Consider the following 18198-nt stretch of genomic DNA (forward strand, 5'->3'; position numbering starts at 1 on the left):
ATGATTAAAGGATTAGAAAATTTGTCTTAGAGTGATAGACTCAAAGAGCTCAATCTGTTTAACTCAACAAAGAGGCAGTTATGGGGTGATGTGATTACAATCTGTAAGTGTCTATGTGGGGAACCACTATTTTATAATGGGCTCTGCAATCTAGCAGAGAAAGGTATTACACAGTCCAGTGGCTGGAAGTTGAAACTAGACAAATTCAGACTGTAAATAAGGCATAATTTTTTAACAGTAAGGGTAATTAACTATTGGAACAATTTACAAAAGGCTTGTGGTAGATTCTCCATCACTGACAATTTTTAAATAAAAATTGTTTGTTTTTCAAATGATATGCTTTAGGAGTTATTTTGGGGAAATTCTGTTGCCTGTGTTAAACAGGAAGTCAGACTACATGATCACAATGGTCCCTTCTGGCCTTAGAATCCATGAATCTATGAATGAATCTAGGAAAGAGGCACAGTCTTCAGCATGGCTGTACAAGCACTCCAGAATCCTGGATACTTACCTGCAATGCTAGCCCAAATTAAAGCCCATGTCACTGCATCTACACTGCTATTTTTAGTTATACTTGCATGGGTAAATCTCATGTGGTTATATATACCTGTGCTGAAATCACACCTTAGACTTCAGTGTAGACATAATCTAAGGGCTTGTCTTCACCACGGGGAGATCAGTTTAGTGAGTCTAGTGAAGACCCACAAAATCGATGGAACAGCACTCTCTGGTCGACCCCGGTACTCCAGCTCTCCAAGAAGAGTAAGGGAAGTCAACCGGAGAGTGTCTCCCATCGACCCAGCTCAATGAAGACTCTGAGGTAAGTTGAGCTAAGCTACGTCGACTCCAGCTACGTTATTCACATAATAGCTTAATTTAGATCAACTTACCCCAGTAGTGAAGGAATACCTAAGTTAACACCTACTATATTATACCCCAAACACTGAACATCTAGCTCAGGAACAGTATAGCTCAGTGCAGTCCTCATCATGTTCTTTAACAATAACCAATCCCCTCTTTCTCCACTCTGCTGATAGTCTGTACACCACCAGAAGATCCCATTGATGATCATCCCTAAGCCACTCTGCAAGATTATGTGGCAAACATGCAACAGACATGCAGTGTAAAGAAGGCACAAGACACTCACAGACCCAGCCTTCTATATTTAATGGGATATATTGCTCTATTTAGGACTCCTTTTGTACTATTGTTACACAATACTCCCAGGACTTTGCTACTATGTCCAGAATGTCTCATGTTAGGTGTATTTTCATTTAATTTAATTTCATAAATGGTGATGGGCACCTAAAAAATCTTTGTAACATGGTAGTAGCAGTGGTATTAATATTAAATATGGTGATGCCTTGAGGCCCTAACATGGACAGTAGGTGTTCAAATACCACAGTGAAGTGTGAAAGATAAGCACCAAAGTGGAATGGAATGGGATAAAAAGGATCTACATTTCCAGAAGTACCCATAACCAGTGGGATGATACAATAGTTTCCCTTAAGAATCGAGGTTTTAGTTCTCAACATATATTGCCCGAGAATGTATCTGTAATGCATCAGAGGATCTAAGAAAAGAAGTAAATGCAGAATGAGTAGTTATAAAGAATGACTGATATAGCATTTTAAGGAAAACAAGTATATAGCTGAGAAACTGATGGTTTGTGTTCTATTATTTCCATTCTTTTAAGCACCAACCTCTGCTCCCAAGGATTTGACAGTCATTACTCGGGAAGGGAAGCCTCGAGCTGTCATTGTCAGCTGGCAGCCTCCATTAGAAGCCAATGGAAAAATTACTGGTAAATGCTTATATTATCCCATGTCTATCTTTTTATTTTACAGCTCTGTTCACTTTCTGGTTTCACTCCTCCATTCTTCTTCTTCTATCTTTCTTTGTTTCCACTATAATATTTCATCTGAACTTTCTTTTTTTTCTGCATAGAAATGCTGAGTTATATTAGTAGTTAATTCAGTGCCAGAGTTACAGTGAGATGGAGAACTGAGAGAATATAAATCCTTTAGTTTTAATTGCTGAAGGCATTAATATACTTTCTAAATGTAGTAATTCTGAGCAAAGGTCTTCTGGTGGCAATTAGAAATGACTAATAATAAGTAGTTTGTTTGGCAATATTGTAATAAATAAGGTATATAATGATAGGTTGCTTAGTACAACACATAAATGGTAGGATTTATGTAGATGTTTAACTTTATAATAACAATTTAAAGCACTGATGATCAGAAAAACTCTAATATTGACTGACAAGGACTGAACTTAATGGATGCTTCACAATGACAAATTTTATTGTTCAAAATATTGCAGATAACATCAATGCATAATTAAGACACCCATTACAAGCCCATAATGTTAATTTAATATGAAAAATATAACAGGTTCTATCAGAGATTTTGCATCTAAATGATCACTTTAGGATTTTAATAGACATCTAAGAGACATAGAATTATTGTGACAAATATCATTCAATTTAAAAATATGCACATAATGGTTTAATTAACACAAACTATTGGGATAGACACCTGGAAGTCATGCAGCGTATCTTCTGTGTGTCAGAGATAGTCTGTGTATGTCACCAATACTACTACTAATTCCTGACACATACCGCTCAAGCATCCTGAACTATAAATGCTGGCGCAAGAATACTTCTAAATATAAACCCTGTGTGAGTAATTCAAAGCCTATTGGATCAGATTCTTAACCTGTGCCGAACAACATATTTCCATTGGCTTTGGTAGAACTATGGTGGTTTACACCAGTGGAGAATCTGGTCCAGTATTACCAGTAAAATAAGATATATTTGGATCTGTCGGGAAATTTCCCAGGGATAATATACCTCAGGTTGGAAATACTCTATTCATTATTTCCCTGTACATTATATTCAGTACTTTACACTCAATGACCACATCCAAAAGAAAGGCATGTTAAAGGTATGCATTGTCATAGAAAATGTTTTTTTCTGACGTTAACCCAATTTCAGAGGGAAAAATGGTCATATTAATGGGCAGTCAGTGGTCTTGAGTCTTCTTTCTGTTCTGCTGTGTAACTCCATTGACTTAAATAGAATTACTCCTGATTTCCATAGGTGTAAGTGAGAGAAGAATCAAAGGCAGTAACTTTAATGGAGTTTCTTATTTATAGTGTTGTAAGTGAGAGCTGACTTTGCTTGAAAATTTCCATGGAGAACTATTCTTCATTGTGGAATTGTTTGAAAAACGACACATACAGAAAATCTATAATGCAGTCAGGAGTGGCCAAATGTTATTTAGAAATGTCAAGCAAAGGCAAAATGACCAAAACTCCATAGCTGCAAATATTTAAGCAAGTGTGTAACTTTATTAATGTGACTAATCCCATTGAATGATTTGTAATATGTTACATAGTTGAGGTAATATATGACACATGACACTCATATCATCATCACAAGGACTAACCTAAATGGGCTGACTGATACATGACTACAAAGAACTTTCATAGTTAGAACAACCTCTAAATAACTGTATACAATCCTGTAAACATCATACAATGCCAAAAATCTTTAAAGTACAATCATGGCCTTTCATTCTGACATTTTTTTCCCTGCATTAATACCCCAAATTCATTTGGAAACAGGGACATGCAAAGATTATTTTATTTTAAAGTGAATAGAGGGATTTTGATGAGAATACTTATGCCGATTTGCACCAGCTGAGGATTTAGACACAAGAAGTTTCCCAAGAATTAGAGTAGCCAAGGAAATTATTTGTAAAGACAATTATTATTTCACATTAGTTCTGTTATTCTAAGGGTTACTATAATTTCTATTTCTGTGGGCTTTCATCTTATGTTTTAAAATAATACCATAAGGCTTAATAATGCAATCTGAACCTCACCTATCTTTACCCATGTGGCGTCTCATGTAAGTTGGTCGGGGTCCACAAAAACATGAGGGTCCAGTCATAGATCTGGTTGTAGGATCAGGGACTCAATTTGCTCATAGTACAATTCTTGTGGTTTTAGTCACTTTGGTTTTATATGAAAATACTTAATTTCTATTTTTGTTTGTTTATTTTACAGTTACTGTGGTTTTATGTGGTGGAATTTTATAAGTGATATAAGAATTTAAGAATGGCCATACTGGGTCAGTCCAATGGTCCATCTAGCCCAGTATCCTGTCTTCCAACAATGGCGAGTGTGAGATTCTTTAGAGGGAATAAACAGAATAGGGCAATTATCAAGTGATCCATCCCCCTGTTGTCCTCTCCCAGCTTCTGAGGTCCACTCTAGGGACATCCAGAGCTTGGGGTTGCATCCCTGACAATCTTGGCTAATAGCCATTGATGAACCTATCCTCCATAAACTTTTCTGATTCTTTTTTTAATCCAGTTATACTTTTGACCTTCACAGATACCCCGGCAATGAGTTCAACAGGTTGACGGTGTCTTATGTGAAAAAGTACTTCCTTATGTTTGCTTTAAATCTGCTGCCTATTAATTTCACGGGGTGATCCCTGTTTCTTGTGTTATGTGACAGGGTAAATAACACTTCCTTATTCACTTTTCTCCACACCATCCATAATTTTATAGACCTGTATCAATTCCTACCTTAGTTGTCTCTTTTCCAAGATGAATACCCAGTCTTTTTAATCTCTCTTCAAATGGAACCTGTTCCATACTGCTAATCAGGGGTGCTGGAAGTAGAGGTGCTGGGGGTGTAGCAGCACTCGCTGTTGTGTAGTGGTTTCCATCATATATGGGGGTTTTCAGTTTTGTTCAATGGCTTTCAGCACCTCCAGTATAAAAATTGTTCCAACACCACTATTCCTACTTGTACTTGTTGCCCTTCTCTGAACTTTTTCCAATTCTAATATATCTTTTTTTTTTTAAATGGGGCAACCAGAACTGTACACAGTATTCACGATGTGAGTGTAGCATGGATTTATGTAGTGGCATTATGATATTTTCTGTCTTACTAGCTATCCCTTTCCTAATATTCGGTGGGCCTTTTTGATTGCCATTGCACTTTAAGCAGATGGTTTCAGAGAAATATTCACAATGACTTTTATAGATAGACTTATAGATATTAAGGTCAGAAGGAACCATTATGATCATCTAGTCTGACCTCCTGCACAATGCAGGCCACAGAATCTCACCCACCCACTCCTGCGATAAACCTCTCACCTTTGTCTGAGCTATTGATGTTCTCAATCATGGTTTAAAGACTTCAAGGAACAGAGAATCCTCCAGCAAGTGACCCATGCCCCATGTTACAGAGGAAGGCGAAAACCCCCCAGGGCCTCTTCCAATCTGCCCTGGAGGAAAATTCCTTCCCGACCCCAAATATGGCGATCAGCTGAACCCTGAGCATGTGGGCAAGATTCACCAGCCAGACACCCAGGAAAGAATTCTCTGTAGTAACTCAGATCCCAGCCCATCTAACATCTGATCACAGGCCATTGGGCCTATTTACCATGACTAGTTAAAGATCAATTAATTGCCAGAATCATGTTATCCCATCATACCATCTCTGGTGACAGTTTGGGTCACAGAAACCCCACAGAAACCCCCTTGTGAACTGCCACCTGATGTGCTGAGACTACCTCTAAGCCCGTTTTCCCTGGCAGCTTGGGAGTTCGAGTACCCTGTCTTATTGAGCCAGACACACTAGCCTGCTGCAGACACTGACCCAGGTCTGAACCACGTCCCCCAAAAGCTGTAGACTTAACTGAAAACAGCTTAAGAAGTGCTCCTGTCTCTAGCACCCAGATACCCTCTTCCCAATGGGATCCAAACCCCAAATAAATCTGTTTTACTCTGTATAAAGCGTGTACGGGTAAACTCATAAATTGTCTGCCATCTATAACACTGATAGAGAGATATGCACAGCTGTTTGCTCCCCCAGGAACTAATTACATGTTCTGGGTTAATTAATAAGCAAAAAGTGATTTTATTAAATATAAAAAGTAAGATTTAAGTGGTTCCAAGTAATAACAGAGAAAACAAAGTAAATTGGCAAGCAAAATAAAACAAAACCACACAAGTCTAAGCCAAATACAGTAGGAAACTAAATGTAGGTAAATCTCACCCTTAGAGATGTTCCAGTAAGCTTCTTTCACAGACTAGACTCCTTCCTTGTCTGGGTCCAGCAATCACTCACACCCCCCGTAGTTACTGTCCTTTGTAGATGACTTCTGGGTACCCTTCTGGCTCTGTCAATCTGTTTCTTCACTTCCCCAGGTGGGTATTGTAGTTTTAAGAATGCTTGATTGACAGAGCCAGAAGGGTACCCAGAAGTCAACTACAAAGGACAGGCCCAATAAAGAAAGTAACAGAATGCCACTAGCCATCACCTACAGCCCCCAACTAAAACTTCTCCAGTGTATTATCAAGGATCTACAACCTATCCTGAAGGACGATCCCTCACTCTCACAGACCTTGGGAAACAGGCCAGTCCTCGCTTACAGCCCCCCAACCTGAACCAAATACACACCAGCAACTGCACACCACACAACAGAAACACTAACTCAGGAACCAGTCCCTGCAACAAACCGCATTGCCAACTCTGTCTGCATATATATTCAAGGGATACTATCATAGGACCTAACCACATCAGCCACACCATCAGGGGCTCATTCATCTGCACATCCACCAATGTGATATATGCCATCATGTGCCAGCAATGTCCTTCTGCTATATACATTGGACAAACTAGACAGTCTCTACACAAAAGAATAAATGGACACAAATCAGACATCAAGAACTGTAATATTAAAAAACCAGTAAGAGAGCACTTCAATCTCCCTGGACACTCAATAACAGACTTAAAAGTGGCCACTCTTCAGCAAAAAAAACCTTCAAGAACAGACTTCAACTAGAAACTGAAGAACTGGAATTAATTTGCAAACTTGACACTATCAAATTAGGCTTGAATAAAGACTGGGAGTGGCTGGGTCACTACAAAAAGTAATTTTCCCTCTGTTGATACTCACACCTTCTTGTCAACAGATGAAAATGGGCCACATCCACTCTAATTGAATTGGTCTCGTGAATTGACCCCCCCCCAATTCAGTAAGGCAACTCCCATCTTTTCATGTACTGTAATATATGTACTGCGTACTGTATGTTCCACTCAACGCATCTGATGAAGTGGGTTATAGCCCACGAAAGCTTATGCCCAAATAAATGTGTTAGTCTCCAAGGTGCCACAAGGACTCTTCATTGTTTTTACATATCCACATGTTTGTTGACACATTCAAAGAAATATAATAAACTGCTGTGGCTTGATTTCCTTTTACAAAATCTGTGCTGAGTCTTCCCCAACATGTTGTCTTCATCTATGTGTCTGATAGTTCTGTTTTTTACTATAATTTCATTCAATTTGCCTGGTAAGTTAGGCAAGAAATTAGGTAATAAGTTAAGTTTACTAGCCTGTAATTGCTGGGATTGCCTCTGGGTCCTTTTTTAAAATCAGAATTACATTAGCTATCCTTCAGTCATCTGATATAGAGGCTAATTTAAGTGATAGATTACATACTACAGTTAGTTGTTCTGCAAGTTCACATCTGTAATTTCTGCATTTTCCTTCAGAACCCTTGGGTGAATACCATCTGGTTCTAGTGACTTATTACTTTTAATTTATCAGTTTGTTCCAAAACCTCCTCTATTGACACTTCAGTCTGGGACAGTTCCTCAGATTTGTCACCTAAAAAGAATGGCTCAGGTGTGGGAATCTCCCTCATATCTTCAGCAGTGAAGACTGATGCAAAAAAAAAACAATTAACTTCTCCACAACAGCATTGTCTTCTTTGAGTGCTCTTTTAACACCTCGATCATCCAGTGCCCCTCTGATTGTTTTGCAAGATTCCTGTGTCTGATTTCTGTGTCCTTAGTTGCTTGTAGTGTTTGTACTTTTTGCTGGTTGTTCTTCAACATGTTTTTGGCCTGCCTAATTATACTTTTACACTTGACTTGCTAGTGTTTATGCTCCTTTCTATTTTTCTCACTAGGATTTCACTTCCAATTTTTGAATGTTACCTCTTACTGCCTCTTTACTCTGTTAATTAGCCCTGGTGACATTTTTTGATCCTTGTACTGCTTTTTTTTTTTTAATTTGGAGTATACTTTTAGTTTGAGCCTCTATTATGGTTTTTTAATAAAGTTTCCATGCAGCTTGCAGGCATGGTACTTTTCTGGCTGTTCCTTTTAATTTCCATTTTACTAACTTCCTCATTTTTGTGTAGTTCCCCTTTTTGAAGTTAAATGCTACTGTGGTGGGTTTCTTTGGTATTTTCCCCCTTACCAGGATGTTAAATTTAATTACATTATGATCATTATTACTCAGCGAGTCAGCTGTATTCACCTTTTGGACAGGCTCCTGTGCACAATTTAGGACTAAATCAAATTACCTACAGTGGTGGTTTATTTTATTTTCCTGGGGATTGTGAGATACAGTGATAGCATTACAGTGAGTTACCATGTTTTTTTCAAATGGATTTACTGTATAGTTACCAGGAAATATTGCATGGTTTCTCATGAGCACCCAGTGAATGATGTGCATCATCAATGTTGTTTAGTTTTATAACAGCCCTGAAACACTAAAGACTTATCACATATGGCTTATGACTGATATCATACTGGATCACGAGTCTGAATTTGACAAGTGTTATGTACAAGTAACAAATATAACACAATAAAGCTTGCTAGGTATTTCCCTAATTGTTAATCCTATGTTTTATATTGCAGTGAATACTGCAATTGATACTCTGATCTTGAAATAGGAAAATTATGCATTAATTCTTGTAACATTCATCAAAATAGATTTTAATGAAAGACCTGTCATTAATGTAGGTGAAATAAAAAATATTTATCTTGTCTGAAATTTGAATTTTAAATATAGTTTGTAAAATGCACTATATGTACTAACCAAGACAATGTTTATGCAGCTTATATTCTGTTCTACACCTTGGACAAGAATGCTCCAATTGATGACTGGGTTATGGAGTCAATCAGTGGTGACCGACTTACTCATCAAATCATGGACCTCAACCTAGATACTGTGTATTACTTTAGAATCCAAGCTCGCAATGCCAAAGGAGTGGGACCGCTCTCTGACCCTATTCTCTTCCGGACTCTGAAAGGTTTGAATTTTTCTCTTAGATAGCTGGATATTAATGAGATATACAACATGCTCATGCTTCAATGCTTGCAGTTTACTTCAGTGACATTAGGAGTCACTTATGCTAACACTAATACAAAAGTTTTAGAAGGCACTCTGAAACCGTTATTGAGAGACTGGAACTAGTGCCATAGTAGACAAAAATGAACGCCATAATAATGCAGCAGCTGTATTCACACGCATACCATTGGGTAAAAAAAACTATGACATCATTCCATTTTCTCCCATGAACAAGGAAGCTAATTGCACATGATTGCAATTTCTTAGTGAGATACTGTTTCACCTTGGTATTTATTTTATCTCTGTTGGTGGCTGTAAAGAACTAGTAGTGACTCTCTCACATATCTAGAAAATAGGGATACAAAATTATGATTTCCTTCTTTTAATTGATCAGACAAATGCAAAATAATTAAACAGAGCAACACTGTCTGAGGCACAGTCTAATTGGATACATATGGAATTTTCTCTCTTACTTGGAACAAACTATTTGTCGGCCTAAACAAGTCTGTGCCAGATATCTCTCTTGCTGGCCAGGATGGAGGAAAGGCAAGGTCAGGGGGACCTTTTCAATGGCTTGTGCCTCAGTGCGTGTTAATGGAGGGCAGTGCCTGTGCTTACTGGAACTCTGGACTGCAACCATGTTTGGCCCCATTGAAAGGGGAAGTGGAGAGATAATCCACAAATGCAAAGATCTGTCACAATCTGCCCCTACATTATTAGCCATGAAAAGGTAGACTATATTACTGCAAGTGGCACAAAGGATACTGGCAGCAATTGTGTGCCTTATGTTTGAAACTGTCACTTATGTAGTTACATAAGTCAAAAGTCTTCTTTTTTAAAAGGCAATTAATTAAAGAAACAAATAGAGTGACATAAGCTATGTGCCTATTTTAGGAAACTGGGGTCACATGTAGTAGAGCTATAGCTTTTCGAGAGCAAAAATTCCAAAGCTTTTGAGTATAAAAAATAATGTCTTCACAGAAGGCTGCTTAAAATGAAGATGGGCCAGAGCTGAAAAGCTCTGATCAGAGGTTTCAGATCCAATTCCATTTGTGGGGAGTAAGAGGTCTGGATCCAATATTCTGCTTCAGGCCTATCTTTAATTTAAACATATATATGAAAATGACTGAACAAAAGGGCAATTCATATGCAATACTCTGTAGATCTACATACATCTTATCCTTGTTTTCCTTGTAGGAAAGAGGTATTATGCAAGTTCAGCCTTTAACAAATATTGGAACAGAAACGTCATTTTTCCTACTCCTGCTGCTTTTGAAGGAGGAAAGGGAGACTCCATTTTCAGTCAGTCCCTAGCATCGCAATGAATTGGCCAGTGCACTCAGCAGCATTGGCAGAGGGCTAGCCATTATCTATGTGTATAAAGACCATGTTACCAAATATTCAGGCTAAGTGTGAAAACCCTCATATAACAGTTTTAGTGAATTAACAGGAGTCAGAAAAATGAAAAAAATGTATTAATTTGTTCAGAGCTTATCACAGTCTATCCAGATTTTCAGGACTTACTTGTCCGAGTCTGGTTTCACGCTGAATGAATTATTTGTAGGATCCTGATTATTCATTCTCAACTACCATGAAATGTGAATAGAAAGCACTTTGCAAGTGCTTAGTCTCTATCAACTTGAGGGGTGCCAAGTTAATTTCATGCTCCCAATTTGTGCCAAGTAAAAGAACTCTGTTAGAGAGAATTTAAAGTGAGTCAAAGAATCAAAATATAATAATGACAGAGTAATGAGACATCAAAAGATACAGAGACCCAGATATCTAACTAAACATAAAGATTAATGGACTAGATATCACCTACTTCGTAGTGTTTACACAAAGTACCATAAAATTCATTTGGGAAATAAATTCTATATCAGAGAGCATCAAGAGATACCAAAAAGATAAATTTACACATTTGTTACATCTTGTAATAGTCTACAAGGACTATGTTTAATACCCTGACGTGAATATTTAATGTTATCCACCCTAAATATGTCATGTTCAATAATATTCAGCTGGTTTTTGACAAATCTGTCTCTACCTATAAGGCGAAAAGAGCTTCTGAAGGCTTGAGTGCATTCTGCATTATGCAGAAACGTTGGTTTCCTGACCTTAATGATTATTAACAGGAGATATGCATGTGACTTATGGTAATGAATGCTCTGTTGGCAAATATGTGTTTTGATCACAAGATATTTTAAACCGCAAGGAACTAAGGAAGCATCAAAGATCTATAAAGTCACCCCTTATCTGATTTAAGATATTATAGCACACAAAGCTCTTTCAAGGAAACCACACCCCTAGTCGGTTATAAAACTGCAGCTGAATTTTTTTTTCTCTGTAACATGCCTTTAGTAACTAACTATGCAGTGACCTGTACAAGAACAGATACGTTTTATTGTACATATCACTGCCACATGAGCAAAGTGCTTATGGTTTTTCCCCCTTAGATCACTTGGTAACAAAATGTAATCCAAGGAGAGATCTTCAGCTGTTATAAATTGTCATAACTCCAGCTGAGGATCAGCCTGCATGTTCTTTGGCTGGGTATGGTCATATTCACCATTTAAGACATAATTCCTTGGATACAGGCATTACCAGGTCGTTCTTATGTGCCTGGAGGAGATGAGGGTGTGAGATGTGATTATCTACCCCGTAATTAATTACTAGGGAGTGCGTCACTTTTTTGGTGTTATATATGTTGGACCAAAACCGGAATCACCTGATTCAGGTTTTATTTAGTTCTTATGTGAACAGGTTCCAGTTGATTTCATTAGATGTCCTGAAAAAATATAAAGAAAATTAGAAGTAAATTATATTTTTATATGTTGAAATATTAAACTGCATATTGACATGGATTCCTCTAGAAGTTAAAGATGCATGCAGTAACAAGTGGGAGAGCAGAACTTCAATCTCAATGTTCCACTAGATTTACTGTATGTAAATTAATAACATTAAATGATACATTTCTGAAGCAAAGTAACTGGAAACTATTTAGCAAGATAGGGAAGCAACTCCAGTCTGGAATTTACTTCTGACTGCCTTATGAAAAGGCTAGCTAAGAAAGTCTGAATGTAGTAGTGTCCGATCAGTAGGAGATCCCCTCATTCTTTCCAATTTTAACTTATTAATAACTTATGTTTTTCACCTGTAGCAGAAACTAATAAATCCCAGAACTGTACTTACCCCCTTTTCAACTGAAACATAATTTGATTCTAAATTTCAGCTTCAATTTAGAAACAAACCATAATTGTCTACTGAACTTTAAATGAAGCAAATAAAATAATAGTATTTGAACTGTTTATTAATATCGCACACAAAAATAAACCACCATGCATAGATAACAATATGAAAATGCACATACTGCATTTTCTACAAATCTGTGTACATGCAGTACATTTATAAGCTTTATTTCAAGGATGAATGAAATACATGGTCAGTTGTTTATAAAAAGGAGAGAGAGAGAATTATCTTGGCTTTTCAATTTTGTCAGATATTACTAATGCCATTGGACCAAGATAAGCAGGGAAAGTCTTTATTTGGGGACTTGCTGCAGGACGCCAGGAATACATATTGCCGATGTCCCATTTTTCTTTGGCAAGGCTGATGTGGGGCAGCATTTCTAGCATTACAGTGCCCTCTAATGCTGTATTGGAGTGGTAGTTAAAAAACAAATCCTTGCTCCTAAGCTACAAAACGTGAACCTTTATGACCTGCCAGAGAAAAATGTTACCTACTGACCCACCACAGCAGTATTTCACAACACCGTAGATATCACAGGTTACATCTCCTTAATAACTTGAAGGAGGCAGAAAAAGTTGAGGTCAGCTTTTAAATATTATAAATAGTTGGAGTGAAGTAACTGCAGTTGCAATCAAGGGTTTAATGTTTTTATAAATTAATTTGTTCTCTGGGGAAGGTCATAATCCCAGATATTACTCAGCAGGGAAACCCATTCTCCCCAAAAGATTTCTAGAAACTTTGAGGGAATATGTACAACTCTGTACATTTTTCTCTGTTAACATAGTTGAAATAATAGAGTGCATGATGATCATTCAGGTGTCTGTTTTCCCTTTGCTGCAAGCATGGAACTTTCATAAGTACTGAGGGGAGTTACAATGATAACAGGTGCTGATGACATTGTAATCAGAAATAGACACACTAATATCATTGTACTACATGTAAGTTGCCACCATCTTGGGCCTTTATTGTTCATGGCAACATCTTGTAAGCTAAATCATGGGATAACAGTGGTCATAACATGAAGGTGGGTAACGAATTTATGTAGTGTTCTTCAAAAGGAGACTAGACCAGCCTTTAAAAAACACCCTATATTTATAGACTACTTACTCAGCTACTTAAACTCAGGTGTGTCAAACTCTTTTTTTTTAAATCTCCTGTAGCTTAAATTTCTCTTAAATTTTATTAACCAGAAAATTGGATAATTTTTCATAATCATAGCTATTTCTGAATCTGAAGGGAAAGTTAATACTCTGTATCATTTAATAAATTGCTGGGAGCTGCTAACCATTCAGAAGAGCTTTCAGTGTGTCTGTTGAATTCTGAAGCCTTGTCTGATGCACTTCAAATCACACCATCATTTGTGTAATTATTATTCAAAAACGTGTAAATAATTTAAAACCTCTTTTGTAAAAAGCGGAAACAATAACATTATAATTCAGATCTAGATTCCAATATGTAGGTGATTTGTATGCAATTATTCAAGGAACAAAATGAAAAGGAGTACTTGTGGCACCTTAGAGACTAACCAATTTATTTGAGCATAAGCTTTCGTGAGCTACAGCTCACTTCATCGGATGCATACTGTGGAAAGTATAGAAGATCTTTTTATACACACAAAGCATGAAAAAATGGGTGTTTTACCACTACCAAAAGGTTTTCTCTCCTCCCACCCCACTCTCCTGCTGGTAATAGCTTATCTAAAGTGATCACTCTCCTTACAATGTGTATGATAATCAAGGTGGGCCATTTCCAGCACAAACCCAGGGTTTAACAAGAACGTTTGGCGGGGGGGGGGGGGGGGGTAGGAAAAAACAAGGGGAAATAGGTTACCTTGCATAATGACTTAGCCACTCCCAGTCTCTATTAAAGCTATACTCTTAGCCCAGAAGAAGCAGCTGTCCTATCTCAGGGCCTCTCCTTCTGTCCCTCCAACCCCACGAACATGATACAGGTCTGTGGTGACCTAGAATCCTATTTTCGACGTCTCCGACTCAAGGAATATTTCCAACACATCTCTGAACAACATACTAATCCACAGAGACCTCCCTACCAACACTACAAAAAGAAGGATTCTAGGTGGACTCCTCCTGAAGGTCGAGACAGCAGACTAGACTTCTTCATAGAGTGCTTCCGCCGACGTGCACGGACTTAAATTGTGGAAAAGCAGCATCACTTGCCCCATAACCTCAGCCGTGCAGAACACAATGTCATCCACAGCCTCAGAAACAACTCTGACATCATAATCAAAAAGGCTGACAAAGGAGGTGCTGTTGTCATCATGAATAGGTCGGAATATGAACAAGAGGCTGCTCGGCAGCTCCAACACCACTTTCTACAAGCCATTACTCTCTGATCCCACTGAGAGTTACCAAAAGAAACTACAGCATTTGCTCAAGAAACTCCCTGAAAAAGCACAAGATCAAATCCGCACAGACACACCCTGGAACCCTGACCTGGGATATTCTATCTACTACCCAAGATCCATAAACCTGGAAATCCTGGGTGTCCCATCATCTCAGGCATTGGCACCCTGACAGCAGGATTGTCTGGCTATGTAGACTCCCTCCTCAGGCCCTACGCTACCAGCACTCCCAGCTACCTTCGAGACACCACTGACTTCCTGAGGAAACTACAGTCCATCGGTGATCTCCCTGATAACACCATCCTGGCCACTATGGATGTAAAAGCCCTCTATACCAACATTCCACACAAAGATGGACTACAAGCCGTCAAGAACACTATCCCCGATAATGTCACGGCAAACCTGGTGGCTGAACTTTGTGACTTTGTCCTTACCCATAACTATTTTACATTTGGGGAGAATGTATACCTTCAAATCAGTAAAAAGAAAAGGAGTACTTGTGGCACCTTAGAGACTAACCAATTTATTTGAGCATGAGCTTTCGTGAGCTACAGCTCACTTCATCGGATGCATACCGTGGAAACTGCAGCAGACTTTATATATACACAGAGAATATGAAACAATACCTCCTCCCACCCCACTGTCCTGCTGGTAATAGCTTATCTAAAGTGATCATCAGGTGGGCCATTTCCAGCACAAATCCAGGTTTTCTCACCCTCCACCCCCCCACACAAATTCACTCTCCTGCTGGTGATAGCCCATCCAAAGTGACAACTCTTTACACAATGTGCATGATAATCAAGTCGGGCTATTTCCTGCACAAATCCAGGTTTTCTCACATCCCCCCCACCCCCATACACACACAAACTCACTCTCCTGCTGGTAATAGCTCATCCAAACTGACCACTCTCCAAGTTTAAATCCAAGTTAAACCAGAACATCTTGGGGGGGGGGGGGGGTTAGGAAAAAACAAGAGGAAACAGGCTACCTTGCATAATGACTTAGCCACTCCCAGTCTCTATTTAAGCCTAAATTAATAGTATCCAATTTGCAAATGAATTCCAATTCAGCAGTTTCTCGCTGGAGTCTGGATTTGAAGTTTTTTTGTTTTAAGATAGCGACCTTCATGTCTGTGATTGCGTGACCAGAGAGATTGAAGTGTTCTCCGACTGGTTTATGAATGTTATAATTCTTGACATCTGATTTGTGTCCATTTATTCTTTTACGTAGAGACTGTCCAGTTTGACCAATGTACATGGCAGAGGGGCATTGCTGGCACATGATGGCATATATCACATTGGTGGATGTGCAGGTGAACGAGCCTCTGATAGTGTGGCTGATGTTATTAGGCCCTGTGATGGTGTCCCCTGAATAGATATGTGGGCACAATTGGCAACGGGCTTTGTTGCAAGGATAAGTTCCTGGGTTAGTGGTTCTGTTGTGTGGTATGTGGTTGTTGGTGAGTATTTGCTTCAGGTTGCGGGGCTGTCTGTAGGCAAGGACTGGCCTGTCTCCCAGGACTTGTGAGAGTGTTGGGTCATCCTTTAGGATAGGTTGTAGATCCTTAATAATGCGTTGGAGGGGTTTTAGTTGGGGGCTGAAGGTGACGGCTAGTGGTGTTCTGTTATTTTCTTTGTTAGGCCTGTCCTGTAGTAGGTAACTTCTGGGAACTCTTCTGGCTCTATCAATCTGTTTCTTTACTTCTGCAGGTGGGTATTGTAGTTGTAAGAAAGCTTGACAGAGATCTTGTAGGTGTTTGTCTCTGTCTGAGGGGTTGGAGCAAATGCGGTTGTATCGCAGAGCTTGGCTGTAGACGATGGATTGTGTGGTGTGGTCAGGGTGAAAGCTGGAGGCATGCAGGTAGGAATAGCGGTCAGTAGGTTTCCGGTATAGGGTGGTGTTTATGTGACCATTGTTTATTAGCACTGTAGTGTCCAGGAAGTGGATCTCTTGTGTGGACTGGACCAGGCTGAGGTTGGTGGTGGGATGGAAATTGTTGAAATCATGGTGGAATTCCTCAAGGGCTTCTTTTCCATGGGTCCAGATGATGAAGATGTCATCAATATAACGCAAGTAGAGTAGGGGCTTTAGGGGACGAGAGCTGAGGAAGCGTTGTTCTAAATCAGCCATAAAAATGTTGGCATACTGTGGGGCCATGCGGGTACCCATAGCAGTGCCGCTGATCTGAAGGTATACATTGTCCCCAAATGTGAAATAGTTATGGGTAAGGACAAAGTCACAAAGTTCAGCCACCAGGTTAGCCGTGACATTATCGGGGATAGTGTTCTTGACGGCTTGTAGTCCATCTTTGTGTGGAATGTTGGTGTAGAGGGCTTCTACATCCATAGTAGCCAGGATGGTGTTATCAGGAAGATCACCGATGGATTGAAGTTTCCTCAGGAAGTCAGTGGTGTCTCGAAGGTAGCTGGGAGTGCTGGTAGCGTAGGGCCTGAGGAGGGAGTCTACATAGCCAGACAATCCTGCTGTCAGGGTGCCAATGCCTGAGATGATGGGGCATCCAGGATTTCCAGGTTTATGGATCTTGGGTAGTAGATAGAATATCCCAGGTCGGGGTTCCAGGGGTGTGTCTGTGCGGATTTGATCTTGTGCTTTTTCAGGAAGTTTCTTGAGCAAATGCTGTAGTTTCTTTTGGTAACTCTCAGTGGGATCATAGGGTAATGGCTTGTAGAAACTCGTGTTGGAGAGCTGCCGAGCAGCCTCTTGTTCATATTCCGACCTATTCATGATGACAACAGCACCTCCTTTGTCAGCCTTTTTGATTATGATGTCAGAGTTGTTTCTGAGGCTGTGGATGGCATTGCGTTCCGCATGGCTGAGGTTATGGGGCAAGTGATGCTGCTTTTCCACAATTTCAGCCCGTGCACGTCAGCGGAAGCACTCTATGTAGAAGTCCAGTCTGCTGTTTCGACCTTCAGGAGGAGTCCATCTAGAATCCCTCTTTCTGTAGTGTTGGTAGGGAGAGTGTTGGTAGGGAGACCTCTGTGGATTAGTATGTTGTTCAGAGGTATTTTGGAAATATTCCTTGAGTCGGAGACGTCGAAAATAGGATTCTAGGTCACCACAGAACTGTATCATGTTCGTGGGGGTGGAGGGGCAGAAGGAGAGGCCCCGAGATAGAACAGCTGCTTCTGCTGGGCTGAGAGTATGGTTGGATAGGTTAACAATATTGCTAGGTGGGTTGAGGGAACCATTGTTGTGGCCCCTTGTAGCATGTAGTAGTTTAGAAAGTTTAGTGTCCTTTTTCTTTTGTAGAGAAGCAAAGTGTGCATTGTAAATGGCTTGTCTAGTTTTAGTAAAATCAAGCCACGAGGAAGTTTGTGTGGAAGGTTGGTTTTCTATGAGAGTATCCATTTTTGAGAGCTCATTCTTAATCTTTCCCTGTTTGCTGTAGAGGATAT

General features: G+C 39.4%; 1 protein-coding gene across 2 annotated transcripts in view; it reads left to right on the forward strand.

The window, feature by feature from the left end:
- Positions 1-18198, forward strand: part of DCC (DCC netrin 1 receptor) — a 948489-nt gene that overhangs the window by 834067 nt on the left and 96224 nt on the right. For both annotated transcript variants that reach the window (XM_048850132.2, XM_048850133.2), the window contains exons 19-20: positions 1697-1804; positions 8939-9133. In XM_048850132.2, the coding sequence (XP_048706089.1) occupies positions 1697-1804; positions 8939-9133 (303 nt within the window). The remainder of the gene's footprint in view (positions 1-1696; positions 1805-8938; positions 9134-18198) is intronic.

Source organism: Caretta caretta, chromosome 5 (assembly GCF_965140235.1).
Source record: "Caretta caretta isolate rCarCar2 chromosome 5, rCarCar1.hap1, whole genome shotgun sequence".
Classification (NCBI taxonomy): domain Eukaryota; kingdom Metazoa; phylum Chordata; order Testudines; family Cheloniidae; genus Caretta; species Caretta caretta.